General features: G+C 38.0%; 1 protein-coding gene across 5 annotated transcripts in view; it reads right to left on the bottom strand.

Annotated features, from left to right (window-relative positions):
* The window catches only part of MIA2 (MIA SH3 domain ER export factor 2), a 116,910-nt gene that overhangs the window by 55,395 nt on the left and 34,080 nt on the right, over positions 1-27,435 (bottom strand). For 4 of the 5 annotated variants that reach the window (XM_049899458.1, XM_049899462.1, XM_049899461.1 and 1 more), the window contains 3 exons: positions 5,776-5,907; positions 408-429; positions 223-311 (listed from right to left, as the gene is read on the bottom strand). In XM_049899458.1, the coding sequence (XP_049755415.1) occupies positions 223-311; positions 408-429; positions 5,776-5,907 (243 nt within the window). The remainder of the gene's footprint in view (positions 1-222; positions 312-407; positions 430-5,775; positions 5,908-27,435) is intronic. The other variant, XM_049899463.1, reaches the window with a different exon arrangement.

Here is a 27,435-nt window from a genome sequence, read left to right as displayed (position 1 = left end):
TCATTTGTCAGAGAAATGCAAACTGAAATCACAATGAGAAACCACGATGCACTGACCACAAGGGTTAAAATTAATAAGATTTGTAATATTAAGTATTGAAGATGAGGAGCAACTAACTCCATGTTCTGTAAACAAAGTGTTAATTACAAAGAAATACCTACAATGAGAAGTATAAGTCTTCTGAATCTAACATAAATCTTAACATTTGCAAAAATGTCTTACCTCTTTTTGAACAAGGCTAAATTTTTCAAGTAGTTTACATTTTTCTTCAATTAGTGCAGAAAGTTTTAAAGCAAGCTTTTTCTCTCTACCTAAAAAGAAAGCCAATATTATCATGTGTAAATTATTTTTAAGTTTTAAAATTATAAGCAATAATGATTACATCTAAAAGAGAAAAAAGGGCTTACCCAAATAAAGTCGGCTTCTAACCTACAAAAAAATTTTAACAAAAATTGTATTAAAATAAATTTACATTTAAGTAAATTTAACTTATCTTCTACTGTCAACTTAAAAACAACAGATGTGTTTTTACAAGTTAGCCAAAAATGTTCTTTCCAATGAGAAAAATAGGCTACATATTAAAGCCTCCCTATTGAAGATTCATTGTCATTAGCATATCAAAAGCTCTCATATAACCCTACCATAAAGAAACCTGTTTAATTTCATTTAATCCATGGTTCCCCAAACATATTCGATCCTAAAACCATTACGGGAAGCCCCTATTAGTATCTCCCTCCAAAGTAACAGAGTTTGAAAAATGTTACCATAGATCTATACTGACTATAAAGAAGTAAACCACGCCTTTTTCTTCTTTAATCTCAATAATAAAGGAAAAAAAAGTCCATGTATAAGAGGATCACTCTTAAGGGTTATGGTAATATAAACATAAGAAAGTATTAAGTTAAAAAAAAATTGTAGTATATGTATAAGAGAAAAATTAGAAGAGAAAAAATTTAAATGACATAGAATAGAATGGATACACGTGAAGAGTACATGAGTGAACTGAAACTTCAGATAGAGGAACTCTCTCAAAAAATAACAAACTGTAAAGAAATTGAAAAATCAAAGTAAGGAGGTTAAAAGGGCCAACATCTGAAAAATGATCTAAAAATGGAGAAGAAATGTCCCATAATTATAAATAAAAAAAAAAAAGATTCCAGAGAATTCCAAAGAAAAAATTGTAAGAAAAAAATTCATACCCAGATACATTACACTGAAATAAGAACATAAAATTTAAAGATTCCATACAGAATAGACCACTTAAAAATAAGAACTGCCAAAGATTGAACAGGCCCATGGAACAAAACAAGACTAAAGGGGTACACCAGCCCTGGGACAGGGACTAGAAGGCAGGAGGGAACAGTAAAGCTGGTAATAGGGAACCCAGGTTTGAGAAGAGAGAGTATTGACATGTCGTGGGGTTGTTAACCAATGTTGTAGAATAACGTGTACACTAACTGTTTGATGAGAAACTAGTTTGTGTTCTGTAAACCTTTAACTAGAGTACAATAAAAAAAAAGAGTAAGAATCTCCTCAAAAAACTCAAAATAGAATTACCATATGATCCAGTAAGTCCACTCCTAAGTATATACCCAAAAGGCTTGAAAGCAGAGACTCAAAAAGAGACTTGTACACCAATGCTCATTGCAGCACTATTCACAAGAGCCAAAAGGTGGAAACAACATAAATGTAGATCAACAGATGAATAGATAAACAAGATGTGGTATACATATACAATGGAATACTACTCAGCCAGAAGGAGAAATGAAGTCTTGATACATGCTACAGTATGGATGGAGCTTGACATTATGCTGAGTGAAACAAACCAATCACAAAAGGGCAAATATTGTGTGACATCACTTATATAAAAAGACAAGAAAAGGAGAATGCATACAGACCAAAGTTCATTAGTAGTTACAAGGGGTGGGAAGGAGGAGGAAAAGAGGGTTAATGGTGATAGAAAAACTGCACTGATTAAGGGTAGGGACTGCACAGCCAATTAATATATATAACTGCTGTGGGCAAGTTATATACCTACAAAAAGTTGAAATGACAAAAGTTCTGTGATAGAAATATTTACAATGACAAAAAATTTTTTTTAAAGAGTAGCTGCTACAGCTGCTTATGTACAACCAAACACCTCATGGGATTTGGTTCCTTGGTTTGGAGGTTATGATTTCATGGGATATTCCAGTTAACAGGCCTAATAACACATTTAGTGCTTCTGTTCTACCTCCTACTACGTTGAGTAGTGTCTAAAAGTTTGCAAGCAGCCATTCAAGACACAATTGGTATCTATTCACCTGGAACGATAGAGGAAGAGGGAGAGTTAGGAATAGGAGGAGGATATGGAATTTGTGGCTAATTGCCTCCATGAACAACTGCCTCCTTTATCATGAGATCAGAAGAACTAAACATTTTGATCAAAAATTCCACAGAAGAATCCTGATCAAAAGGGGGAAAATGCAGAACAGAATTTCCACTTTTTATCAAATCCAGAATTCCTAGAGCCATGGAGAGTAGATAAACCCCTGAAAACTACTGCCCTGCCCTGAGATAATCTTTAAACCTTAAATCAGAAATATCCCCTGAAGTTTTCTTAAAACCAAACAACAGTTTAGCTTAACTAGAAAAAAGATCTACCTTGAGCATTATGCTCTTTTAAGAACTGTCTATATGGGATCAAATTGATAACAGCAACTCAAGAGATTAGACAGGAACCTCAGAGAGAAGTGAGTTTATGTTAATGAGGGAGGGACAACTCAGAAAAAGAAGGTGAGAATGGTTGCACAACTTGAAGAATGTAATCAATGTCACCAAATTGTACATGTAGAAACTGTTCAAAAAAGAAACAGAGAATGTTGACAGATTGTGATAAATGTAACTAATGTCACTGAATAATTTGTGTGGAAATTGTCAAATGGAAACCTAATTTGTTATGTAAACTTTTACCAAAAACATCTATATTTTTTGAAAAAATTAATAAGAATCACATTGACATTAGACTTTTCAATAGTAACATTAGATGCAAAAATGACAAGACAGTAATGTTTTCAAGTGCTGAAAGGGTAGAACTTAGACCTAGAATGCTTATATCTGGAAAAATTACCATTCTAGTGTGAGGACTTAATCCAAACATCCTCAAGCTTTCAAAGTAAAGTCTCAGAAGCTTTGCCACAAAAAGACCCACACTAAAACAATCCTGAAATAAGTATTCAAATATGAGAAGAAATCAATCCAAGAGACCCTGAAAGACATTTGTCCATTAAGGGAGATCAAATACCTTGGTAATATTTGTCGTTGTGGGAGTTGAGTAGGGGAGAAAATTAAGAATATAGATAACTGAAATATATCTTTAATAATTCAGAACTAAAATTCTAGATTATACTAACATGTTGAGAGGTGGAACGTGAAAGAGGACAAGAATTATCTAAGGTGAAGGGAATGACAACACACAATACAGGGGAAGTCAGCACAGCTGGACTAAACCAAAAGCTAAGAAGTTTCCTGAATACAACCAAACACTCTGAGGGACTATGTAGCAGGAGCGGGGGTCTAGGGACCATGGTTTCAGGGGACACCTAGGTCAACTGGCATAACAAAGTTTATTAAGAAAATGTTCTGCATCCCACTTTGGTTGAGTGGCATCTGGGGTCTTAAAAGCTAGTGAGCAGCCATCTAAGATACATCAATTGGTCCCAACCCACGGGAGCAAAGGAGAATGAAGAACACCAAAGACAAAAGGAAAATATTATCCCAGGAGACAGAAAGGGCCACATAAACCAAACTCTATAAGCCAGAGACCAGAAGAACTAGATGGTGCCTGGCTACCACCAATGACCACCCTGACAGGGAACACAACAGAGAGTCCCTGACAGAGCAGGAGAAAAGTGGGGTGCAGAATTCAAATTCTGGTAGAAGACCAGACTTAATGGTCTGACTGGGACTGGAGGGACCTTGGAAGACATGACCCTCAGACTTTGTTAGCCCAGAACTGAAACCATTCCCAAAGCCAACTCTTCAGATAAAGATTAGACTGCACTATGGGACATAAAATGATACTTGTTAAGAGAGTGCTTCTTAGCTCGAGCAGATAGATAAGACTAAATGGGTGGCTCCTATCCAGAGGCAAAATGAGAAGGCTAAAGGGGACGAGAGCTGGTTGAATGGACATGGGAAATTCAGGGTAGAAAGCAGTGTGCTGTCACATTATAGGGAGAGCAACTAGGGCCATGTAACGATGTGTGTATAAATATCTGTATGAGAACTTGAACTGCAAACTTTCACTTAAAACGCAATTAAAAAAAAAAGTGAATGAGGAGGCCAAGGGAAGTGAGAGTGTTCTTGTCTTCTTAGCAGAGATTTACTTATCAATTTAAAAAGAATTTAAAACAAACATATAAACGGTAGAATAAATTAATAAACTAAGCTAGAAGAAACTAGTCCAAATACATCAATAATCACAACATAACTAGACAGACTAAACTCACTAGTGAAAACACAGAAATTGTCATATAAAAAATTCATAAAAGACACACATTAAGTAGGAGACCACAGAAAGGCTAAATGTATAAGGATGGAAAAGACTTATCAAATATTACCCAAAAGAAAGTTGGTGTGCCTGTATTAACACCAGGTAAAAGAGACTTTAAAAGAGACTTTAAGAAAACAAGCATCATTAGAAATACAAAGGGTCACTATTTATTGACAAAAGGTTCAATTCACGAAAATATAACAATTCTAAACATGGAGGTACCTAATAAAATATCTTCATAATATATAAAGCAAAAATTGACAGAACTACAGAAAGAAATGGATGGATCCATCATTATAGTGAAGTTCAGTCCACTTCTCTTCATTCTTGATAGATCAAAGAAACACACACAAAAAGAGAAGCAAGAATATGTAATATCTGAACACCACAATTAGTCAATTAGCAAGCTCAATCTAACGAATGCAGATAAAAAGGTATACATGCACCTGCTTTCAATAACAAATGGAATACAATAAAGAGTACTGAAAAGACTCACATGTATGTGGAACTCTAAATCCAGTAAGTGTCATGGCAGATAAGTGGGGAAAGGAGAGACTATTCAATAAATGAAGCTGGAAAAAACGATTATTTGTTGGGGGAAAAAATTACTCTGAATCTTTACCTTTACCAGACAAAAAAATTAACTCCAGACAGCTAGGACATGAGCAGTCAAAATAAAAAGCTTATAGCCTCAACTAAAAATACAGATGAATCTTAGCAATATAAGGAGTAAAAAAAGTTCCAAAAGATGACATGTAGTATGATATCCTTTTTAAAAATTGAAAACAACTAAACTGCACACTATACTTCTGAGGAATACATACAGATATAACAAAATTATGTAAAACAAAAAGGGGGGACATAGAAATAACTGTATATCCAGAATAGTGGTTACTAGTACAAGGCATCAGCAGGATGAAATGAGGAAGGCAATCTAAACGTAAGTAACATTCAATGTTTACATTCCAGGTTAGGTGGTACAATCACAAATGCTTAGTACATAATTAAAACCAAACACACTAAAAAAATAAATAAGAAATGAAAGTATGGTTTTAGTACTGGTGTATAATACTTCTACAAAGAAATTCTTTTAAATTTTTACACTTAAAAAATTCTTCTGAATCCATACTCAGTTTCTAGTACCTACACATGGCTTGTTTACTTAAAAATGTTTCCCATCTTACTTATTCAACCTGACAACTCAGAATGAATATTCTTTTAGTACAGCACTAGTTACTTACCGAATGAAAACTTCTCCACAAAAACAAGAGAACAGCAAAAAATCCAAAAATAGCTGCACCTATCACCAATTCCCATGGAAGACCATAAGGATTAGGACCTGGTCTCATATCTTCAGGCAACACTGCCACAACCTTAAAGACAAAGACAATTTTTTTTTAAATGCACTTTTGATAAAAAGCGTTAATTATAAACATAGGTGCAAGTTTATGTGGTCAACTCGATTAACATCCTTTGCTGAAATGGACTATCAGACCACCGAAGAGAAGATACCTGAGTATATTTTTCCAGCAACTTTCAACCACTATCACCATGGGATGAAGAATAGCAGCATAGTGAAATGCAGTTAAGTTTCAATCTGGGGTTCTTTGGAGTTGCCTCACAACTTTGGGGATATAAGAGAAGAGAGAAGGCCAAAGAAAAGCTGAATGGCCTGAGGTCCAGGTTTAGGTTTCATCTATAGAGCATATTAGGGCTTCGTACAAGATTTCCTCAAAGGGTTAAAAATAAAAATGGTTCTGCAGCTTTGAAAAAAATTTTTTTTTTTGAAAACCACTGGATAGTTGATAGGAGATAGGTTTGGAATTTGAATCTCTCTACCTTTGCGGCTCTTTTGTTATCTATAAATGGAAATAATGCTGTTTGAATACGCAGGGCAGATACTCGATAAAGGGTAACTATTTCTACTAGTCCTCTTCCAAAGATCATGATCCTCTAACCACAGCCTTTCCACATAACTTTTCTCCTCAGCAGGTTTTTAGCACAATATAGCTTAAGCTTAAGGCTTTTGCAGCTGCTCCTTTCTCTAAGTCAACTCATTCTTACTTAAAAGGTTTATTCTGTTCTTTGTTACCAGACACCAAATATTACTCATTCACATAGAAAGGAACAAGGCAGAAAAGAAAAGAAAAGAAAAATGCCATTTTAAGAACTACCAACAAATGGTTAACTATACTGGGTATGACAAATTGAAGGCAGATGGTATCATATTCATCGTCAAAAAGAACATTTTAAGATCAATCCTAAGTACAACACTGTCAGTGATAGGATAATATCCATATGACTACAAGGAAGGCCAATTAATATGGCTATTATTCAAATTTACACACCAAACACTAGTGCCAAAAATGAAGAATTGAAAATTTTTACCAACTTCTGCAGTCTGAGACTGACCAACCATGAAATCAAGATGTATTGATAATTACTGGTGACTGGAACGCAAAAGATGGAAATAAAGAACAAGGATCAGTACTTGGGAAACATGGCCTTGATGACGGAAACAATGCCAGAGAAAGAATGATAGAATTTTGCAAGGTCAACAACTTATTCATCGAAAATACCTTTTTTCAACAACATAAACAGCAACTATACACATGGATCTCCCTGGATGGAATACATAGGAATCAAATCGACTACTTCTGTGGAAAGAGACAATGGAGAAGCTCAAAATCATCAGTCAGAACAAGGCCAACGGCTGACTGAGGAACAGACCATCAGATGCTCATATACAAGTTCAACTCGAAGCTGACGAAAATTAAAACAAGTAAAACCTTGAGTATATCCTACCTGAATTTAGAGACCATCTCAAGAATAGATTTGATGTATTGCACACTAATGACCAAACACCAGACAATCTGTGGAATGACATCAAGGACATCATACATGAAGAAAGTCAAAGGACATTAAAAAGAGAGAAAAGAAAGACAAGGCCAAAATGTATGTCAGAAGAGGCTCTGAAATTTGCTCTTGAACACAGAGTAAGCTAAAGTGAACAGAAGAAATGATGAAGTAAAAGAGCTAAACAGAAGATTTCAAAGAGTGGCTCGAAAAGACAAAAGTACAATATTATAATGAAACGTGTGAAGACCTGGAGTCAAAAAACCAAAAGGGAAAAACACACTTAGGATTTCTGAAGCTGAAAGAACTGAAGAAAACATTCAAGCCTCACATTGCAATATTCAAGGATCCTATGGGCAGAACACTGAACGACGCAGGAAGCATCGAAAGAAGATGGAAGGAATACACAGTCATCCATCCATCAATCAACTAACTCCAAATTTTTGATGAGTCCTATTCCAGGACCTTTTTTTTGTTTTTTACATTGCCCTCCTTACTAATCTTACCCATTTTCATGGTTTAAATTAGCATTATAATAACCCACATACCTGTGACTCCAATCCTGAGCTTATAATTACTTGTTATTAGACAAATCTACTCAGATGTTCTGGAGGGGTCACTGTACAGCAGGATCATCTGCTACAGTTTATGTTCTATGGAAACAGGGAAAATTCCTGCAAGTGGTTTTCCCTTGATGTGGGGGTGGTCATTTTCAAAGCCAAGCATCCAGAAAAAAGGCAGGAATCCTCAAAAAGAAGACCAGTGTTTGATCTTAAGCTGGCAGAAACCCCTACTTCTACCTCAATCATACTCTCTAAACTTTGAAGAAGGTAGTGATGGGTGCTAAAATCATGCCCAACACATAAAAATAAGTCAGGTGCTTGAATAGGACAGGGTCTACAGCCCCTGAAGTGCAAGGTATATTATGTAAAACTTATTGTCTACCTGTATTTTACTATCTGTGGATTCTTCTCTTTTATTATCACAAACATTTATCAAAGGTTTACTTAAATATTCCAGCCTTGCTTCAGCTGCATTACAAGAAATTATGACGAAAATTACGTTCCGGCTTAGGTTAAAGTACTAAATAAAATCAGAAGAGGGTAATAAATGTATTTTTGGTTTGTAACTCCTTTTTATCTATCTAACTTAAAAGTTAACTGCATATAGGAAAAATTACAAATCTATGCTGATGGTCACACAATACATAAAGATGTAAAGGATGATATTAACAGCATAAGGAGGGGAGAAGAATGCAGTTATACAGGAGCAGAATTTTTTTAAGTTGCATTAATCCAAACTAGACTGTTATAAATTAAAATGTTAATTGTAATCCCTAAGGCAACCTGTAATAAAATAACTCAAAAATATATATTAAAAAAAGTAACAAGAAAATTAATAACGTACACCAGAAAACATGTATTAACACAAAAGAAGGAAGGAAATGGAGGAACTGAGTAACAAAGACATAAGTTATAAAGAAAATAAAAAGCAAAATGACGGAAATAATTCTTCTTTACCAGTAATTACATTAAATGTAAATAAATTAAGCACTCCCATTAAATCAAAAGGCTGCCAAAAATGGATTTAAAAAAAATGATCCAACTATACAGTGTATATAAGAGACTCACTGTAGATTCAACGATATAAAGAGGTTGCAAATAAAACCATGGAAAAAGATATTCTATGCAAACAGTAATCAAAGGAGATCTGGAGTGGTTATACTAATATTAGACAAAATAGACTTTAAGACAAAAACTGTTACTAGAGACAAAGAAGGACATTATAGAATGACAAAAGGGTCAATCCATCAAGAAAATGCAACAATTATAAACTTATATGCACCTAAAAACAGAGCGCCAAAATACATGAAGCAAAAACTCATACATTTGAAACATAAGGAATTCAATGATAATAGCTGAAGACTTCAATACTCTACTTTCAGTAACAGAACAGCTAGGTAGAAGCTCAGTAAGGAAATCAAAAAGTTGAACACTATATACCAACTACACCCAACAAGTATCTACAGAACGCTCTACCCAAAAAACCAGCATACACATTCTTCTCATGTGCACACAGACATTCTCCAAGATAGGCCATATATTAGACCACAAAAAAAGTCTCGATAATTTTAAAAAGATTAAAATCATATAAACACAATGGAATAAAAAGAATTAGAAATTATTAAAAAAGGAAATTTAGAAAATTTGCAAATATGTCTAAATTAAAAACACATTCCTAAATAACCAATGAATCAAAGACAAACTCATAAGGAAAATCAGAAAATACTTTTCTGATGAATGAAAATGAAAATACAACATGCTAATATGGGACACAGCAAATGCAGAGCTCAGAGGGAAATGTATAGGTATAAATGTCTCCATTAAAAAAGAACCTCTCTAGAAAAACACTACCTACCTAAACTAACACCATCAGAAGTAGAACAACTAAATAGACCCATAACGAAAAAAGAGATTGAAACGGTAATCAAAAAACTCCCAGCAAAAAAGAGCCCTGGCCCGGACGGCTTCACTGCAGAGTTCTACCAAACTTTCAGAGAAGAGTTAACACCACTACTACTAAAGGTATTTCAAAGCATAGAAAATGACGGAATACTACCTAACTCATTGTATGAAGCCACCATATCCCTGATACTAAAACCAGGTAAAGACATCACAAAAAAAAGAAAATTACAGACTTATATCCCTCATGAACATAGATGCAAAAATCCTCAACAAAATTCTAGCCAATAGAATTCAACAACATATCAAAAAATAATCCACCACGACCAAGTGGGATTTATACCAGGTATGCAAGGCTGGTTTAATATCAGAAAAACCATTAATGTAATCCATCACATAAATAAAACAAAAGACAAAAACCACATGATCTTATCAATTGATGCAGAAAAGGCATCTGACAAAGTCCAACACCCATTTATGATAAAAACTCTCAGCAAAATCGGAATTGAAGGAAAATTCCTCAACATAATAAAGGGCATACAAAGCCAATGGCCAACATCACTCTAAATGGAGAGAGCCTGAAAGCATTTCCCTTGAGAACGGGAACCAGACAAGGATGCCCTTTATCACTGCTCTTATTCAACATTGTGCTAGAGGTCCTAGCCAGAGTAATTAGGCTAGACAAAGAAATAAAGGGCATCCGGATTGGCAAGGAGGAAGTAAAATTATCTCTATTTGCAGATGACATGATCTTATACACAGAAAACCCTAAGGAATCCTCCAGAAAACTACTGAAACTAATAGAAGAGTTTGGCAGAGTCTCAGGTTATAAGATAAACATACAAAAATCACGTGGATTCCTCTACATCAACAAAAAGAACGTCGAAGAGGAAATCACCAAATCAATACCATTCACAGTAGCCCCCAAGAAGATAAAATACTTAGGAATAAATCTTACCAAAGATGTAAAAGACCTATACAAACAAAACTACAAAGTACTAGTGCAAGAAACTCAAAAGGACCTACATAAGTGGAAAAACATACCTTGCTCATGGATAGGAAGACTTAACATAGTAAAAATGTCTATTCTACCAAAAGCCATCTATACATACAATGCACTTCTGATCCAAATTCCAATGACATTTTTTCATATGATGGAGAAACAAATCACCAACTTCATATGGAAAGGAAAGAAGCCTCGGATAAGTAAAGCATTACTGAAAAAGAAGAAGAAAGTGGGAGGCCTCAGTCTACCTGATTTCAGAACCTATTATACAGCCACAGTAGTCAAAACAGCCTGGTACTGGTACAACAACAGGCACATAGACAATGGAACAGAATTGAGAACCCAGATATAAATCCATCCACATATGAGCAGCTAATATTTGACAAAAGCCCAGTGTCAGTTAATTGGGGAAAAGAAAGTCTTTTTAACAAATGGTGCTGGCATAACTGGATATCCATTTGCTAAAAAATGAAACAGGACCCATACCTCACACCATGCACAAAAGCTAACTACAAGTGGATCAAAGATGTAACCATAAAGACTAAAATGATAAAGATCATGGAAGGAAAAATAGGGACAACATTAAGAGCCCTAATACAAGGCATAAACAGAATACAAAACATTACCAAAAATGATGAAGAGAAACCAGATAACTGGGAGCTCCTAAAAATCAAACACCTATGCTCATCTAAAAAAAAAAAAAAAAAGACTTCACCAAAAGAGTAAAAAGACCACCTACAGATTGGGAAAGAATTTTCACCTATGACATCTCCGACCAGCACCTGATCTCTAAAATCTATATGATTCTGTTAAAACTCAACCACGAAAACACAAACAACCCAATCAAGAAGTGGGCAAAGATCGATAAAGAACAGTGATGAATCTGTGAAACATTTCATAACATGGAGGAACCTGGAAGGCATTATGCTGAGCGAAATCAGTCAGAGGCAAAAGGACAAATATTGTATAAGACCACTATTATAAGATCTTGAGAAATAGTATTAACTGAGAAGAACACATACTTTTGGGGTTACGAGGGGGGGAGGGAGGGAGAGGGTTTTTTACTGATTAATTAGTAGATAAGAACTGCTTTAGGTGAAGGGAAGGACAACACTCAATACATGGAAGGTCAGCCCAATTGGACTGGACCAAAAGCAGTTTCCGGGATAAAATGAATGCTTCAAAGGTCAGTGGAGCAAGGGCGGGGGTTTGGGAACCATGCTCTAAGGGGACTTCTAAGTCAATTGGCAAAATAATTCTATTATGAAATCATTCTGCATCCCACTTTGAAGTGTGGCGTCTGGGGTCTTAAACGCTAACAAGCGACCATCTAAGATGCATCAATTGGTCTCAACCCACCTGGAGCAAAGGAGAATGAAGAACACCAAGGTCACACGACAACTAAGAGCCCAAGAGACAGAAAGGGCCACATGAACCAGAGACTTTCATCATCCTGAGACCAGAAGAACTAGATAGTGCCCGGCCACAACCGATGACTGCCCTGACAGGGAGCACAACAGAGAATCCCTGAGGGAGCAGGAGAGCAGTGGGATGCAGACCCCAAATTCTCATAAAAAGACCAGACTTAATGGTCTGACTGTGACTAGAGGAAGCCCAGCGGGCATGGTCCCCAAACCTTCTGTTGGCACAGGACAGGAACCATTCCCGAAGACAACTCATCAGACATGAAAGGGGCTGGACAGTGGGTAGGAGAGAGATGCTGAAGAAGAGTGAGCCAATTATATCAGGTGGACACTTGAGACTGTGTTGGCATCTCCTGTCTGGAGGGGGGATGGGAGGATAGAGAGAGTTGGAAGCTGGCAAAATTGTCATGAAAGGAGAGGCTGGAAGGGCTGACTCATTAGGGGGAGAGCAAGTGGGAGTAAGGAGTAAGATGTATATAAACTTATATGTGACAGACTGACTTGATTTGTAAACGTTCACTTGAAGCTCAATAAAAGTTAATAAAAAAAAAGAAGTGGGCAAAGGATATGAACACGCACTTCACTAAAGAAGATATTCAGGCAGCTAATGGGTACATGAGAAAATGCTCTCGATCATTAGCCATTAGAGAAATGCAAATTAAAACTACGATGAGGTTCCATCTCACTCCAACAAGGCTGGCGTTAATCCAAAAAACACAAAAGAATAAATGTTGGAGAGGCTGCGGAGAGATTGGAACTCTTATACACTGCTGGTGGGAATGTAAAATGGTACAACCACTTTGGAAATCTATCTGGCGTTTTCTTAAAAAGTTAGAAATAGAACTACCATACAACCCAGAAATCCCACTCCTCGGAATATACCCTAGGGAAATAAGAGCCTTCACACGAACAGATATATGCACGTCCATGTTTATTGCAGCTCTGTTTACAACAGCAAAAAGCTGGAAGCAACCAAGGTGTCCATCAACGGATGAATGGGTAAACAAATAGGGGTATATTCACACAATGGAATACTAACCATCGATAAAGAACAGTGACGAATCTGTGAAACATTTCATAACATGGAGGAACCTGGAAGGCATTATGCTGAGTGAAATTAGTCAGGGCAAAGGGGACAAATATTGTATAAGACCACTATTATAAGATCTTGAGAAATAGTATAAACTGAGAAGAACACATACTTTTGTGGTTACGAGGGGGGGAGGGAGGGAGGGTGGAAAAGGGTTATTTACTGATTAGTTAGTAGATAAGAACTACTTTAGGTGAAGGGAAGGACAATACTCAATACAGGGAAGGTCAGCTCAACTGGACTGGACCAAAAGCAAAGAAGTTTCCGGGATAAACTGAATACTTCAAAGGTCAGTGGAACAAGGGTGGGAGTTTGGGGACTATGGCTTAAGGGGACTTCTAAGTCAATTGGCAAAATAATTCTATTATGAAAACATTCTGCATCCCACTTTGAAATGTGGCATCTGGGGTCTTAAATGCTAACAAGCGGCCATCTAAGGTGCATCAATTGGTCTCAACCCATCTGGAGCAAAGGAGAATGAAGAACACCAAGGTCACACGATAACTATGAGCCCAAGAGACAGAAAGGGCCACATGAACCAGAGACTTACATCATCCTGAGACCAGAAGAACTCGATGGTGCCTGGCCACAACCGATGACTGCCCTGACAGGGAGCACAACAGAGAACTCCTGAGGGCGCAGGAGAGTAGTGGGATGCAGACCCCAAATTCTCATAAAAAGACCAGACTTAATGGTCTGACTGAGACTAGAGGAATCCTGGTGGTCATGGTCCCCAAACCTTCTGTTGGCCCAGGACAGGAACCATTCCCGAAGACAACTCATCAGACATTGAAGGGACTGGACAGTGGGTTGGAGAGAGATGCTGACGAAAAGTGAACTACTTGTATCAGGTGGACACTTGAGACTGTGTTGGCATCTCCTGTCTGGAGGGGAGACAGGAGGGTAGAGAGGGTTAGAAACTGGCAAAATTGTCACAAAAGGAGAGACTGCAAGGAGAGAGCGGGCTGACTCATTAGGGGGAGAGTAAGTGGGAGTATGGAGTAAAATGTATATAAGCTTATATGTGACAGACTGACTTAATTTGTAAACGTTCACTTAAAGCTCAATAAAAATTAAAAAAAAAAAAGAAGCTCTCAAATCCAGAACCTAAACTTCTACCTAAATAAATAGAAGAAGAAGAGCAAAATAAACCCACAGCAAGAGAAAAAAATAATAAAGACTAAAACAGAAATGAACAAAATAGAGACTAGAAAAACGATTAGAGAAAAATCAGCAAAACCAAGAGTTGGTTTCTGAAAAGGGCAACAAAAATCAACAAAATTCACTAACTTTTGCCTAACATGACCAGAGAGAAATTTAAATTACTAAAATCAGAAATGAAAAAGAGGACATTACTACCAACCTTTCATTTCAGAAATAATATTGGAGTCATTTTTCCCTGTCCCTGAGCATAGAGAATGTGACCCAGAAAAAGCTGGGCTCACAAGGACACATCAATTGGGCCTTGAGATAAAGACAACAGATAGAATAATCTTGGAAAATATCTTTTAGGGAATCTTTCACATAAGCCAGAACACAAAAGACTTTCCACTCTTATCTTTTTCTATTAACATTTAGTAAATAGAAAATTTGTTGGACCGATGAAGACCCTCCTGACTATCATTGCTGAAACCTATACCAATGATTATTAAGAAAGACAATTCGAAGTGTAGGATCACAGTTTCTCCCCAATCTGTGAAAAGGTGAAGGTTTAAATGGTTTTGCCCATTTGTCGTGTTAATATAAACTGATGACTTGTAATGTTCCCTGGACTCAGACAGACACAGCTGTGGGAGCATGCTTATCTGTTTTCCCATTCTTGCCTATTCTGTAATATTCTCTGGACTCAGGCAGACATGGCTGTGGCAGCAAGCTTGTCCGTTTTGCCATTCTTGTCTATTCTGGAATATTCTCTGGACTCGGGCAGACATGGCTGTGGCAGCATGCTTGTCCATTTTCCCATTCTTGCTTATTCTGTAATATTTCATTGGACTCGGGCAGACATGGCTCTAGCAACATGCTTGTCCGCTTCCCAATTTTGTCTTTTTGAATGCATGCCGAATAAAACTTTCTTTTTGCTTTACTAAACTTTGTGATGTTTTTTCCCCTACGGCACCTTACAGAAATAAAAAGAATTCTAAAAGAATACCCTGAACAAGCTGAAAGTACTGAAGAAAAAATTCAAGCCTCGAGTTGCAATAGTGAAGGATTCCATGGGGAAAATATTAAATGACGAAGGAAGCATCAAAAGAAGATGGAATGAATAAAAGAATCATTACATCAAAAGGAATTAGTTGACATTCAACCATTTCAAGAGGTGGCATATGATCAGGAACCAATGGTACTGAAGGAAGAAGTCCAAGCTGCACTGAAGGCACTGGCGGGAAACAAGGCTCCAGGAATTGATGGAATATCAATTGAGATGTTTCAACACACGGATGCAGAGCTGGAGGTGCTCACTAGCCTATACCAAGAAATTTGGAAGATAGCTATCTGGTCAACTGACTGGAAGAGATCCATATTTACACCTATTCCCAGGAAAGGTGATCCAACCAAATGCAGAAATTATAGAACAGTATCATTAATATCACATGCAAGCAAAATTTTGCTAAGGATCATTCAAAAGCGGCTGCAGCAGTATATTGACAGGGAATTTCCAGAAACTCAGGCCGGATTCAGAAGAGGACATGGAACCAGGGATATCATTGCTGATGTCAGATGGATCCTGGCTGAAAGCAGAGAATACCAGGAGGAGGTTTACCTGTGTTTTATTGACTATGCAAAGGCATTCAACTATGGGGATCATAACAAATTATGGATAACACTGAGAAGAATGGGAATTCCAGAACAGGCAAGTGCTCATAAGGAACCTGTATGTAGATCAAGAAGCAGTTGTTCAGACAGAACAAGGGGATACTGAGTGATTTAAAGTCAGGAAAGCTGTGTGTCAGGGTTGTATCCTTTCGCCATACCTATTCAATCTGTATGCTGGGCAGATAATCCGAGAAACTGGACTATATGAAGAAGAACGGGGCATCAGAATTGGAGGAAGATTCATTAACAACCTGCATTTTTTTATTATGCAGATGACACAACCTTGCTTGCTGAAAGCGAAGAGGGCTTGAAGCACTTACTAATGAAGATCAAAGACCACAGCCTTCAGTATGGATTACACCTCAACATAAAGAAAACAAAAATCCTCACAATTGGACCAATAAGCCACATCATTATAAATGGAGAAAAGACTGAAGTTTTCAAAGATTTCATTTTCCTTGGATCCACAATCAACATCCATGGAATCAGCAGTCAAGAAATGAAAAGAGGAAAGCAGAGCCAAGATGGCGGACTAGGCAGACGCTACCTCGGAGCCCTCTTACAACAAAGACACGGAAAAACAAGTCAATCGATCACATACATAACAATCTACGAACCCTGAACAAAAAACACAGATTTAGAGACAGATTTAGAGACGGAGAACGAACTAATACGGGGAAGCAGGGATTGTTTTCAGAGCCTGGAGCCAGCGTACCAGTCAGGTATGGCACAAGCACAGAGAGCTGCTCCACCCCCCTGAACTAACCCCAGGAGGGGGACCAGCCGGTTCCGCGGGCGGTGTGGGACGCAGCCGGTAGGAGAAGTCCCCGGGAGGCAGTGACTGGTCTTGGAGCGGGGGGAAAACAGCGTCCCAGCCGGGACACTCGGTCACGGCACAAGCACGGGGAGCTGCTCCACCCACCTGAACTAACCCCAGGAGGCAGCTCAACTGGTTCGCGGGGGCGGCACGGCAACGCGGCTGGAGGGACGAGAAGTCCCCGGGAGGCAGCGACTGATTTTGGAGTCGAGAGTGCACCGTCCCAGTAGGGGAGCCTTGACGCTGGGCGTGGGGCTGGAAGCGGAGGATCTGACCTTGACTCCAGCGGGCCAGACCCCCCGGGGGCAATCTCCACACAGCCAGCACACATAGGCGACGCGCCCCGCGGTTATCTCAGATATAATAGTCATTCCAAGCAAGACAAGCAACTCTGGCTATATTCTGAGGTGCTACTCTCCTATCTCTCTGTTCCCTCCCCCACCCTCCCCAGGCGGCTTCATTAACATCCAAATAGCCTGAGGGAGAACTCTGATACGGATCTGACTGCATTTTTTTTTTAGCGGATTTTCTGGAAAAACTAGTTTCCCAGTGATGGCTCGGAGACAACAATCCATATCAAACCACTTAAAGAAGCAGACCATGACAGCTTCTCCAACCCCCCAAACAAAAGAATCAAAATCTTTCCCAAATGAAGATACAATCCTGGAATTATCAGATACAGAATATAAAAAACTAATTTACAGAATGCTTCAAGACATCACAAATGAAATAAGGCAAACTGCAGAAAAAGCCAAGGAACACACTGATAAAACTGTTGAAGAACTCAAAAAGATTATTCAAGAATATAGTGGAAAAATTAATAAGTTGCAAGAATCCATAGAGAGACAGCATGTAGAAATCCAAAAGATTAACAATAAAATTACATAATTAGACAACGCAATAGGAAGTCAGAGGAGCAGACTCGAGCAATTAGAATGCAGACTGGGACATCTGGAGGACCAGGGAATCAACACCAACATAGCTGAAAAAAAAATCAGATAAAAGAATTAAAAAAAATGAAGAAACCCTAAGAATCATGTGGGACTCTATCAAGAAGGATAACCTGCCGGTGACTGGAGTCCCAGAACAGAGAGGGGGGACAGAAAACACAGAGAAAATACTTGAAGAACTCCTGACACAAAACTTCCCTGACATCATGAAAGACGAAAGGATATCTATCCAAGATGCTCATCGAACCCCATTTAAGATTGATCCAAAAAGAAAAACACCAAGACATATTATCATCAAACTCACCAAAACCAAAGATAAACAGAAAATTTTAAAAGCAGCCAGGAAGAAAAGAAAGGTTTCCTTCAAGGGAGAATCAATAAGAATAAGTTCAGACTACTCAGCAGAAACCATGCAGGCAAGAAGGGAATGGGACGACATATACAGAACACTGAAGGAGAAAAACTGCCAGCCAAGGATCATATATCCAGCAAAACTCTCTCTGAAATATGAAGGCGAAATTAAGATATTTACAGATAAACACAAGCTTAGAGAATTTGCAAAAACCAAACCAAAGCTACAAGAAATACTAAAGGATATTGTTTGGTCAGAGAACCAATAATATCAGATATCAGCACAACACAAGGTCACAAAACAGAACGTCCTGATATCAACTCAAATAGGGAAAGCACAAAAACAAACAAATTAAGATTAATTAAAAAAAAAAATACACATAACAGGGAATCATGGAAGTCAATAGGTAAAAGATAAAAATAATCAAAAAGAGGGACTAAATACAGGAGGCATTGAACTGCCACATGGAGAGTGATACAAGGCGATATAGAACAATACAAGTTAGGTTTTTACTTAGAAAAATAGGGGTGAATAATAAGGTAACCACAAAAAGGTATAACAACTCTATAACTCAAGATAAAAGCCAAGAAAAACGTAACGACTCAACTAACATAAAGTCAAACACTATGAAAATGAGGATCTCACAATTTACTAAGAAAAACGCCTCAGCACAAAAAAGTATGTGGAAAAATGAAATTGTCAACAACATACATGAAAAGGCATCAAAATGACAGCACTAAAAACTTATTTATCTATAATTACGCTGAATGTAAATGGACTAAATGCACCAATAAAGAGACAGAGAGTCACAGACTGGATAAAGAAACAGACTGGATAAAGAAACACGATCCATCTACATGCTGCCTACAAGACACACACCTTAGACTTAGAGACACAAACAAACTAAAACTCAAAGGATGGAAAAAAATATAGCAAGCAAACAATAAGCAAAAAAGAAGAGGAGTAGCAATATTAATTTCTGACAAAATAGACTTTAGACTTAAATCCACCACAAAGGATAAAGAAGGACACTATGTAATGATAAAAGGGACAATTGATCAGGAAGACATAACCATATTAAATATTTATGCACCCAATGACAGGGCTGCAAGATACATAAATCAAATTTTAACAGAATTGAAAAGTGAGATAGATACCTCCACAATTATAGTAGGAGACTTCAACAGACCACTTTCGGAGAAGGACAGGACATCCAGTAAGAAGCTTAATAGAGACACGGAAGATCTAATTACAACGATCAACCAACTTGACCTCATTGACTTATACAGAACTCTCCACCCAACTGCTACAAAATATACTTTTTTTTCTAGCGCACATGGAACATTCTCTAGAATAGACCACATATTAGGTCATAAAACAAACCTTCGCAGAGTCCAAAACATCGAAATATTACAAAGCATCTTCTCAGACCACAAGGCAATAAACCTAGAGATCAATAACAGAAAAACTAGGGAAAAGAAATCAAATACTTGGGAAATGAACAAAACCCTCCTGAAAAAAGACTGGGTTATAGAAGACATCAAGGAGGGAATAAGGAAATTCTTAGAAAGCAACGAGAATGAAAATACTTCCTATCAAAACCTCTGGGACACAGCAAAAGCAGTGCTCAGAGGCCAATTTATATCGATAAATGCACACATACAAAAAGAAGAAAGAGCCAAAATCAGAGAACTGTCCCGACAACTTGAACAAATAGAAAGTGAGCAACAAAAGAATCCATCAGGCACCAGAAGAAAACAAATAATAAAAATTAGAGCTGAACTAAATGAATTAGAGAACAGAAAAACAATTGAAAGAATTAACAAAGCCAAAAGCTGGTTCTTTGAAAAAATTAACAAAATTGATAAACCATTGGCTATACTGACTAAAGAAATACAGGAAAGGAAACAAATAACCCGAATAAGAAATGAGAAGGACCACATCACAACAGAACCAAATGAAATTAAAAGAATCATTTCAGATTATTATGAAAAATTGTACTCTAACAAATTTGAAAACCTAGAAGAAATGGATGAATTCCTGGAAAAACACTACCTACCTAAACTAACACATTCAGAAGTAGAACAACTAAATAGACCCATAACAAAAAAAGAGATTGAAACGGTAATCAAAAAACTCCCAACAAAAAAAAGCCCTGGCCCGGACGGCTTCACTGCAGAGTTCTACCAAACTCTCAGAGAAGAGTTAACACCACTACTTCTGAAGGTATTCCAAAGCATAGAAAATGACGGAATACTACCCAACTCATTCTATGAAGCCACCATCTCCCTGATACCAAAACCAGGTAAAGACATTACAAAAAAAGAAAATTATAGACCTATACCCCTCATGAACATAGATGCAAAAATCCTCAACAAAATTCTAGCCAATAGAATCCAACAACACATGAAAAAAATAATTCACCATGATCAAGTGGGATTTATACCAGGTATGCAAGGCTGGTTTAATATCAGAAAAACCATTAATGTAATCCATCACATAAATAAAACAAAAAGACAAAAACCACATGATCTTATCAATTGATGCAGAAAAGGCATTTGACAAAGTCCAACACCCATTTATGATAAAAACTCTTACCAAAATAGGAATTGAAGGAAAATTCCTCAACATACTAAAGGGCATCTATGCAAAGCCAACAGCCAATATCACTCTAAATGGAGAGAACCTGAAAGCATTTCCCTTGAGAACGGGAACCAGACAAGGATGCCCTTTATCACCGCTCTTATTCAACATCGTGCTGGAAGTCCTAGCCAGGGCAAATAGGCTACAAAAAGAAATAAAAGGTATCCGGATTGGCAAGGAAGAAGTAAAGTTATCAGTATTTGCAGATGACATGATTATATGCACAGAAAACCCTAAGGAATCCTCCAGAAAACTACTGAAACTAATAGAAGAGTTTGGCAGAGTCTCAGGTTATAAAATAAACATACAAAAATCACTTGGATTCCTCTACATCAACAAAAAGAACACCGAAGAGGAAATCACCAAATCAATACCATTCACAGTAGCCCCCAAGAAGATAAGACACTTAAGAATAAATCTTACCAAGGATGTAAAAGACCTATACAAAGAAAACTACAAAGCTCTACTACAAGAAATTCAAAAGGACATACTTAAGTGGAAAAACATACCTTGATCATGGATAGAAGACTTAACATAGTAAAAATGTCTATTCTACCAAAAGCCATCTATACATTTAACGCACTTCCGATCCAAATTCCAATGTCATATTTTAAGGGGATAGAGAAACAAATCACCAATTTCATATGGAAGGGAAAGAAGCCCCGGATAAGCAAAGCACTACTGAAAAAGAAGAAGAAAGTAGGAGGCCTCACTCTACCTGATTTCAGAACCTATTATACAGCCACAGTAGTCAAAACAGCCTGGTACTGGTACAACAACAGGCACATAGACCAATGGAACAGAATTGAGAACCCAGACATAGATCTATCCACGTATGAGCAGCTGATATTTGACAAAGGACCAGTGTCAATTAATTGGGGAAAAGAAAGCCTTTTTAACAAATGGTGCTGGCATAACTGGATATTCATTTGCAAAAAATGAAACAGGACCCATACCTTACACCATGCACAAAAACTAACTCCAAGTGGATCAAAGACCTAAACATAAAGACTAAAACGATAAAGATCATGGAAGAAAAAATTGGGACAACCCTAGGAGCCCTAATACAAGGCATAAACAGAATACAAAACATTACCAAAAATGATGAAGAGAAACCCGATAACTGGGAGCTCCTAAAAATCAAACACCTATGCTCATCTAAAGACTTCACCAAAAGAGTAAAAGGACCACCTACAGACTGGGAAAGAATATTCAGCTATGACATCTCCGACCAGCGCCTGATCTCTAAAATCTACATGATTCTGTCAAAACTCAACCACAAAAAGACAAACAACCCAATCAAGAAGTGGGCAAAGGATATGAACACACATTTCACTAAAGAAGATATTCAGGCAGCCAACAGACACATGAGAAAATACTCACGATCATTAGCCATTAGAGAAATGCAAATTAAAACTACGATGAGATTCCATCTCACACCGGCAAGGCTGGCATTAATCCAAAAAACACAAAATAATAAATGTTGGAGAGGCTGCGGAGAGATTGGAACTCTTATACACTGCTGGTGGGAATGTCAAATGGTACAACCACTTTGAAATCTATCTGGCGTTATCTTAAACAGTTAGAAATAGAACTACCATACAACCCCGAAATCCCACTCCTGGGAATATACCCTAGAGATACAAGAGCCTTCATACAAACAGATATATGCACACCCATGTTTATTGCAGCTCTGTTTACGATAGCAAAAAGCTGGAAGCAACCAAGGTGTCCATCAATGGATGAATGGGTAAATAAATTGTGGTATATTCACACAATGGAATACTACGCATCCATAAAGAACAGTGACGAATCTCTGAAACATTTCATAACATGGAGGAACCTGGAAGGCATTATGCTGAGCGAAATTAGAGGCAAAAGGACAAATATTGTATAAGACCACTATTATAAGATCTTGAGAAACAGTAAACCTGAGAAGAACACATACTTTTGTGGTTACGAGGGAGGGTGGGAGAGGGTTTTTTATTGATTAATCAGTAGATAAGAAATGCATTAGGTGAAGGGAAAGACAACACTCAATACATGGAAGGTCAGCTCAATTGGACTGGACCAAAAGCAAAGAAGTTGCCGGGATAAAATGAATGCTTCAAAGGTCAGCGGAGCTAGGGCGGGGGTCTGGGGAACATGGTTTGCGGGGACTTCTAAGTCAATTGGCAAAATAATTCTATTATGAAATCATTCTGCATCCCACTTTGAAATGTGGCGTCTGGGGTCTTAAATGCTAACAAGCGGCCATCTAAGATGCATCAATTGGTCTCAACCCACCTGGAGCAAAGGAAAATGAAGAACACCAAGGCCACACGACAACTAAGAGCCCAAGAGACAGAAAGGGCCACATGAACCAGAGACCTACATCATCCTGAGACCAGAAGAACTAGTTGGTGCCCAGCCACAATCGATGACTGCCCTGACAGGGAGCACAGCAGAGGACCCCTGAGGGAGCAGGAGATCAGTGGGATACAGACCCCAAATTCTCATAAAAAGACCAAACTTAATGGTCTGACTGAGACTAGAGGAATCCCGGCAGCCACGGTCCCCAGACCTTCTGTTGGCCCAGGACAGGAACCATCCCCGAAGACAACTCATCAGACATGAAAGGGACTGGTCAGCGGGTGGGAGAGAGACGCTGATGAAGAGTGAGCTAATTATATCAGGTGGACACTTGAGATTGTGTTGGCAACTCTTGTCTGGAGGGGGGATGGGAGGATAGAGAGAGAGAGAAGCCGGCAAAATTGTCACGAAAGGAGAGATTGAAAGGGCTGACTCAAGAAGGGGAGAGCAAGTGGGAGTAGGGAGTGAGATGTATGTAAACTTCTATGTGACAGACTGATTGGATTTGTAAACGTTCACTTGAAGCTTAATAAAAGTTAATAAAAAAAAAAAAAAAGAAATGAAAAGAGGCATTGCATTGGGCAAATCTGCTGCAAAGCACCTCTTTAAAGTGTTCAAAAGCAAAGATGTCACTTTGAAGACTAAGGTGCACCTGACCCAAGTCATAGTATTTTCAATCGCATTATATGCATGTGAAAGCTGGACAAGGAATAAGAAAGACCAAAGAAGAACTGATGCCTTTGAACTGTGGTGTTGGTGAAGAATACTGACTATACCATGGACTTCCAAATCTCTATTGGAAGAAGTACAAGCAGAATGCTCCTTAGAAGTAAGGATGGCAAGACTGGGTCTTACATACTTTGGACATGTTGTCAGGAGGGATCAGTCCCTGGAGAATGACATCATGTTTGGTAGAGGGTCAGTGGAAAAGAGGAAGACCCTCATCGAGATGGACTGACACAGTAGCTGCAACAATGCGCTGAAACAACGATGGTAAGGATGGCGCAGGACCGGGCAGTGTTTTGTTCTGTGGTACATAGGGTTGCTATGAGTTGGAACCAACTCCAGAGCACCTAACAACAACAACAGGAACAATTGTGTGAAAACAATTTAGATAACCTATATGAAAGAGACAAATTCCTAGAAATACACAAACTACCAAAACTAACTCAAGAAGAAACAGAAAATCTGATTAGACCTATAATAAGTAAAGAGACTAAGTTAGGAAACAAAAAACTTCCAAAAAAGAAAAGCCCTGGACCAGATGGGCTCACAGTGAATATTACCAAATGTTTAAAGAAGAATTAAACCAACTGCTCTTAAACTCTTTCAAAAAATGGATGAGGAGAGAACATTCCTTAACTCATTCCATGAGGTCAACATTACCCTGATACCGAAAAAAATACCAAAGCCAGACAAAAACATCACAAGAAAAGAAAATTACAGACCAATTTCTTAAACACAGGTGCAAAAGTCCTCAATAAAATACTAGCAAAGCAAATATCAAAAACACACCCACTGCACGTAAAATGGTACAACCACTTTGGAAATCAATTTGGCGCTTCCTTAAAAAAACTAGAAATAGAACTACCATATGATCCAGCAATCCCACTCCTTGGAATATATCCTAGAGCAGTAAGAGCTGTCACACGAACAGATATATGCACACGCATGTTCACTGCAACACTGTTTACAACAGCAAAAATATCGAAGCAACCAAGATGTCCATCAACAGATGAATGGATAAATGAATTACGGTATATTCACACAATGGAATACTACGCATGGATAAAGAACAATGATAAATCTGTGAAACATTTTGTAACATGGAGGAATCCGGAAGGCATTATGCTGAGTGAAATTAGTCAGCTGCAAAAGGACGAATACTGTATGAGACCACTATTATCAGAACTCAAGAAATGGTTCAAACAGAGAAGAAAATATTCTTTGACGGTTACGAGAGTGGGAAGGGAAGGAGGGAGGGAGAGGGGAATTCACTCATTAGATAGTAGAAAGAGCTAATTTAGGTGAACGGAAGGACAACACATAATACAGGGGAGGTCAACACAACTGAACTAGGAGGTCAACACAACTGAACTAAACCAAAAGCAAAGAAGTTTCCTAAATAAACCGAACACTTGGAAGGCCAGCGTAGCAGGAGCAGGGGTTTGGGGACCATGGTTTCGGGGGACATCTAGATGAACTGGCACAATAAAATCTATTAAAAAACATTCCGCATCCCATTTTGGAGACATTTCTAAGATGCATCAATTGGTCTCAACCCACATGGAGCAATGCAGAATGAAGAACACCAAAGACACAAGCTAAGTATGAGCCCAGGAGTCGGAATGGGCCACATAAATCAGAGACTACATTAGCCTGAGCACAGAAAACCTAGATGATGCCCAGATACAACCGATGACTGCCATGACAGCGAACACAACAGAGAATCCCTGGTGGAGCAGGAGAGCAGTGGGATGCAGACCTCAAATTCTGGAAAAAGACCAGATTTGATGGTCTGACTGAGACTAGACGGACCCCAGAGGTCATGGTCTCCAGGCCTTCTGTTAGCCCAAGACAGGAGCCATTCCCAAAGCCAACTCTTCAGACAGGAATTGGACTGGACTGTAAGACAGAAAATGATACTGGTGAGGAGTGAGCTTCTTGGATCAAGTAGACACATGAGACTATGTGGGCAGCTTCTATCTGGAGGGGAGATGTGAAGGCCGAAGTGGACAGAAGCTGGCTGAATGGACACACAGAATACCGGGTAGAGAGAAGGAGTGTGTTGTCTCATCAGGAGGAGAACAACTAGGAGTATACAACAAAGTGTATACAACGTTTTGTATGAGAGATTGATTTGGTTCGTAAACTTTCACTTAAAGCAGAATTAAAAAAAAAAAAAAAACCCACTGCCATCAAGTTGATTCCGACTCATAGTGACCCTATAGGACGGATTAGAACTGCGCCCATAGGGTTTCCAAGGAGCGGATGGTGGATTTGAACTGCCGATCTTTTAGTTAGCAGCCAAACATTTAACCACTGTCTCACCAGAGCTGGATATAAAAATGATTATACCCCATAACCACGTGGGATTTATCCTAGGAATGCAAGGTTCATTCAGCACGAAAATAAATCAGTGTAATATACCACATTAATAGAATGAAGAGAAAGAAAAGCACATAATCATCTCAATTGATGCAGAAAACACATCTGACAAACTGAACATCTTTTCAGGAAAAGAATGCTCAACTAATTAGGAATTGAAGGGAACTTCCTGATAATGGGTTTCTGTGAAAAATCCATAGGTAACACCACGCTTAAGGGTAAAAGACCTCCTAAGATCAGTTATCACTATCTGTACTTTTACTCAACACTGTACAAGAAGTTCTAGCCCGGGCAGTTAGGCAAGAAAAGGAAATAAAATGCACTCAGACTGGAAAGGAAGAAGTAAAACTATCTCTACTCGAAAATGATATAATCTTATAAACAGAAAACCCTTAAAAAATCCACACGTGAAAAAAAAAAACCGTTAGCACTAATAAATGAGTTCAGCAAAGTTGCAGGATATAAAAGCAATATACAAAACTCACTTGCATTTCTATACAATAGCAATGAACAATCTGAAAATGAAACTAAGAAAACAATTCCATTTCAATTTCATTTCAAAAAGAATAAAATACTTGGGAATAATAAACAAAAGAAATGCAAGTTTTACACACTAAAATCTACAAATCATTGTTTAAAGAAATTTAGGACGATCTAAACAAATGGAAAAGACACTCCACGGTCACGGATCAGAAGACTTAATATTGTAAAGATGGCAATATTCCCCAAATTGATCCAGAGACTCAATGCAATCCCTATGAAAACTGCAACTGCTTTTTTTGCAGAAATGGACGAATGGATCCTAAAATTCATATGGAAATGTAAGGGACTCCAAAGAGCCAAAATAATCTTAAGTAGAGCAAAGCTGACATTTCCTAATTTCAAAACCGCAAAGCTGCAGTAATCAAGCCAGCGTGGTACTGGCATAAGTATAGACACAAAGATCCATGGAATGGAAGAGTTCAGAAATAAATCCTTATATTTACGGTCAGTTGATTTTTCCAACAAAAATGCCAAGACAAATCAA

This window comes from Elephas maximus, chromosome 10, assembly GCF_024166365.1.
Source record: "Elephas maximus indicus isolate mEleMax1 chromosome 10, mEleMax1 primary haplotype, whole genome shotgun sequence".
Lineage (NCBI taxonomy): Eukaryota > Metazoa > Chordata > Mammalia > Proboscidea > Elephantidae > Elephas > Elephas maximus.
The sequence above is the reverse complement of the archived record's forward strand: the minus strand, read 5'-3'. Positions and strand labels throughout refer to the sequence as shown.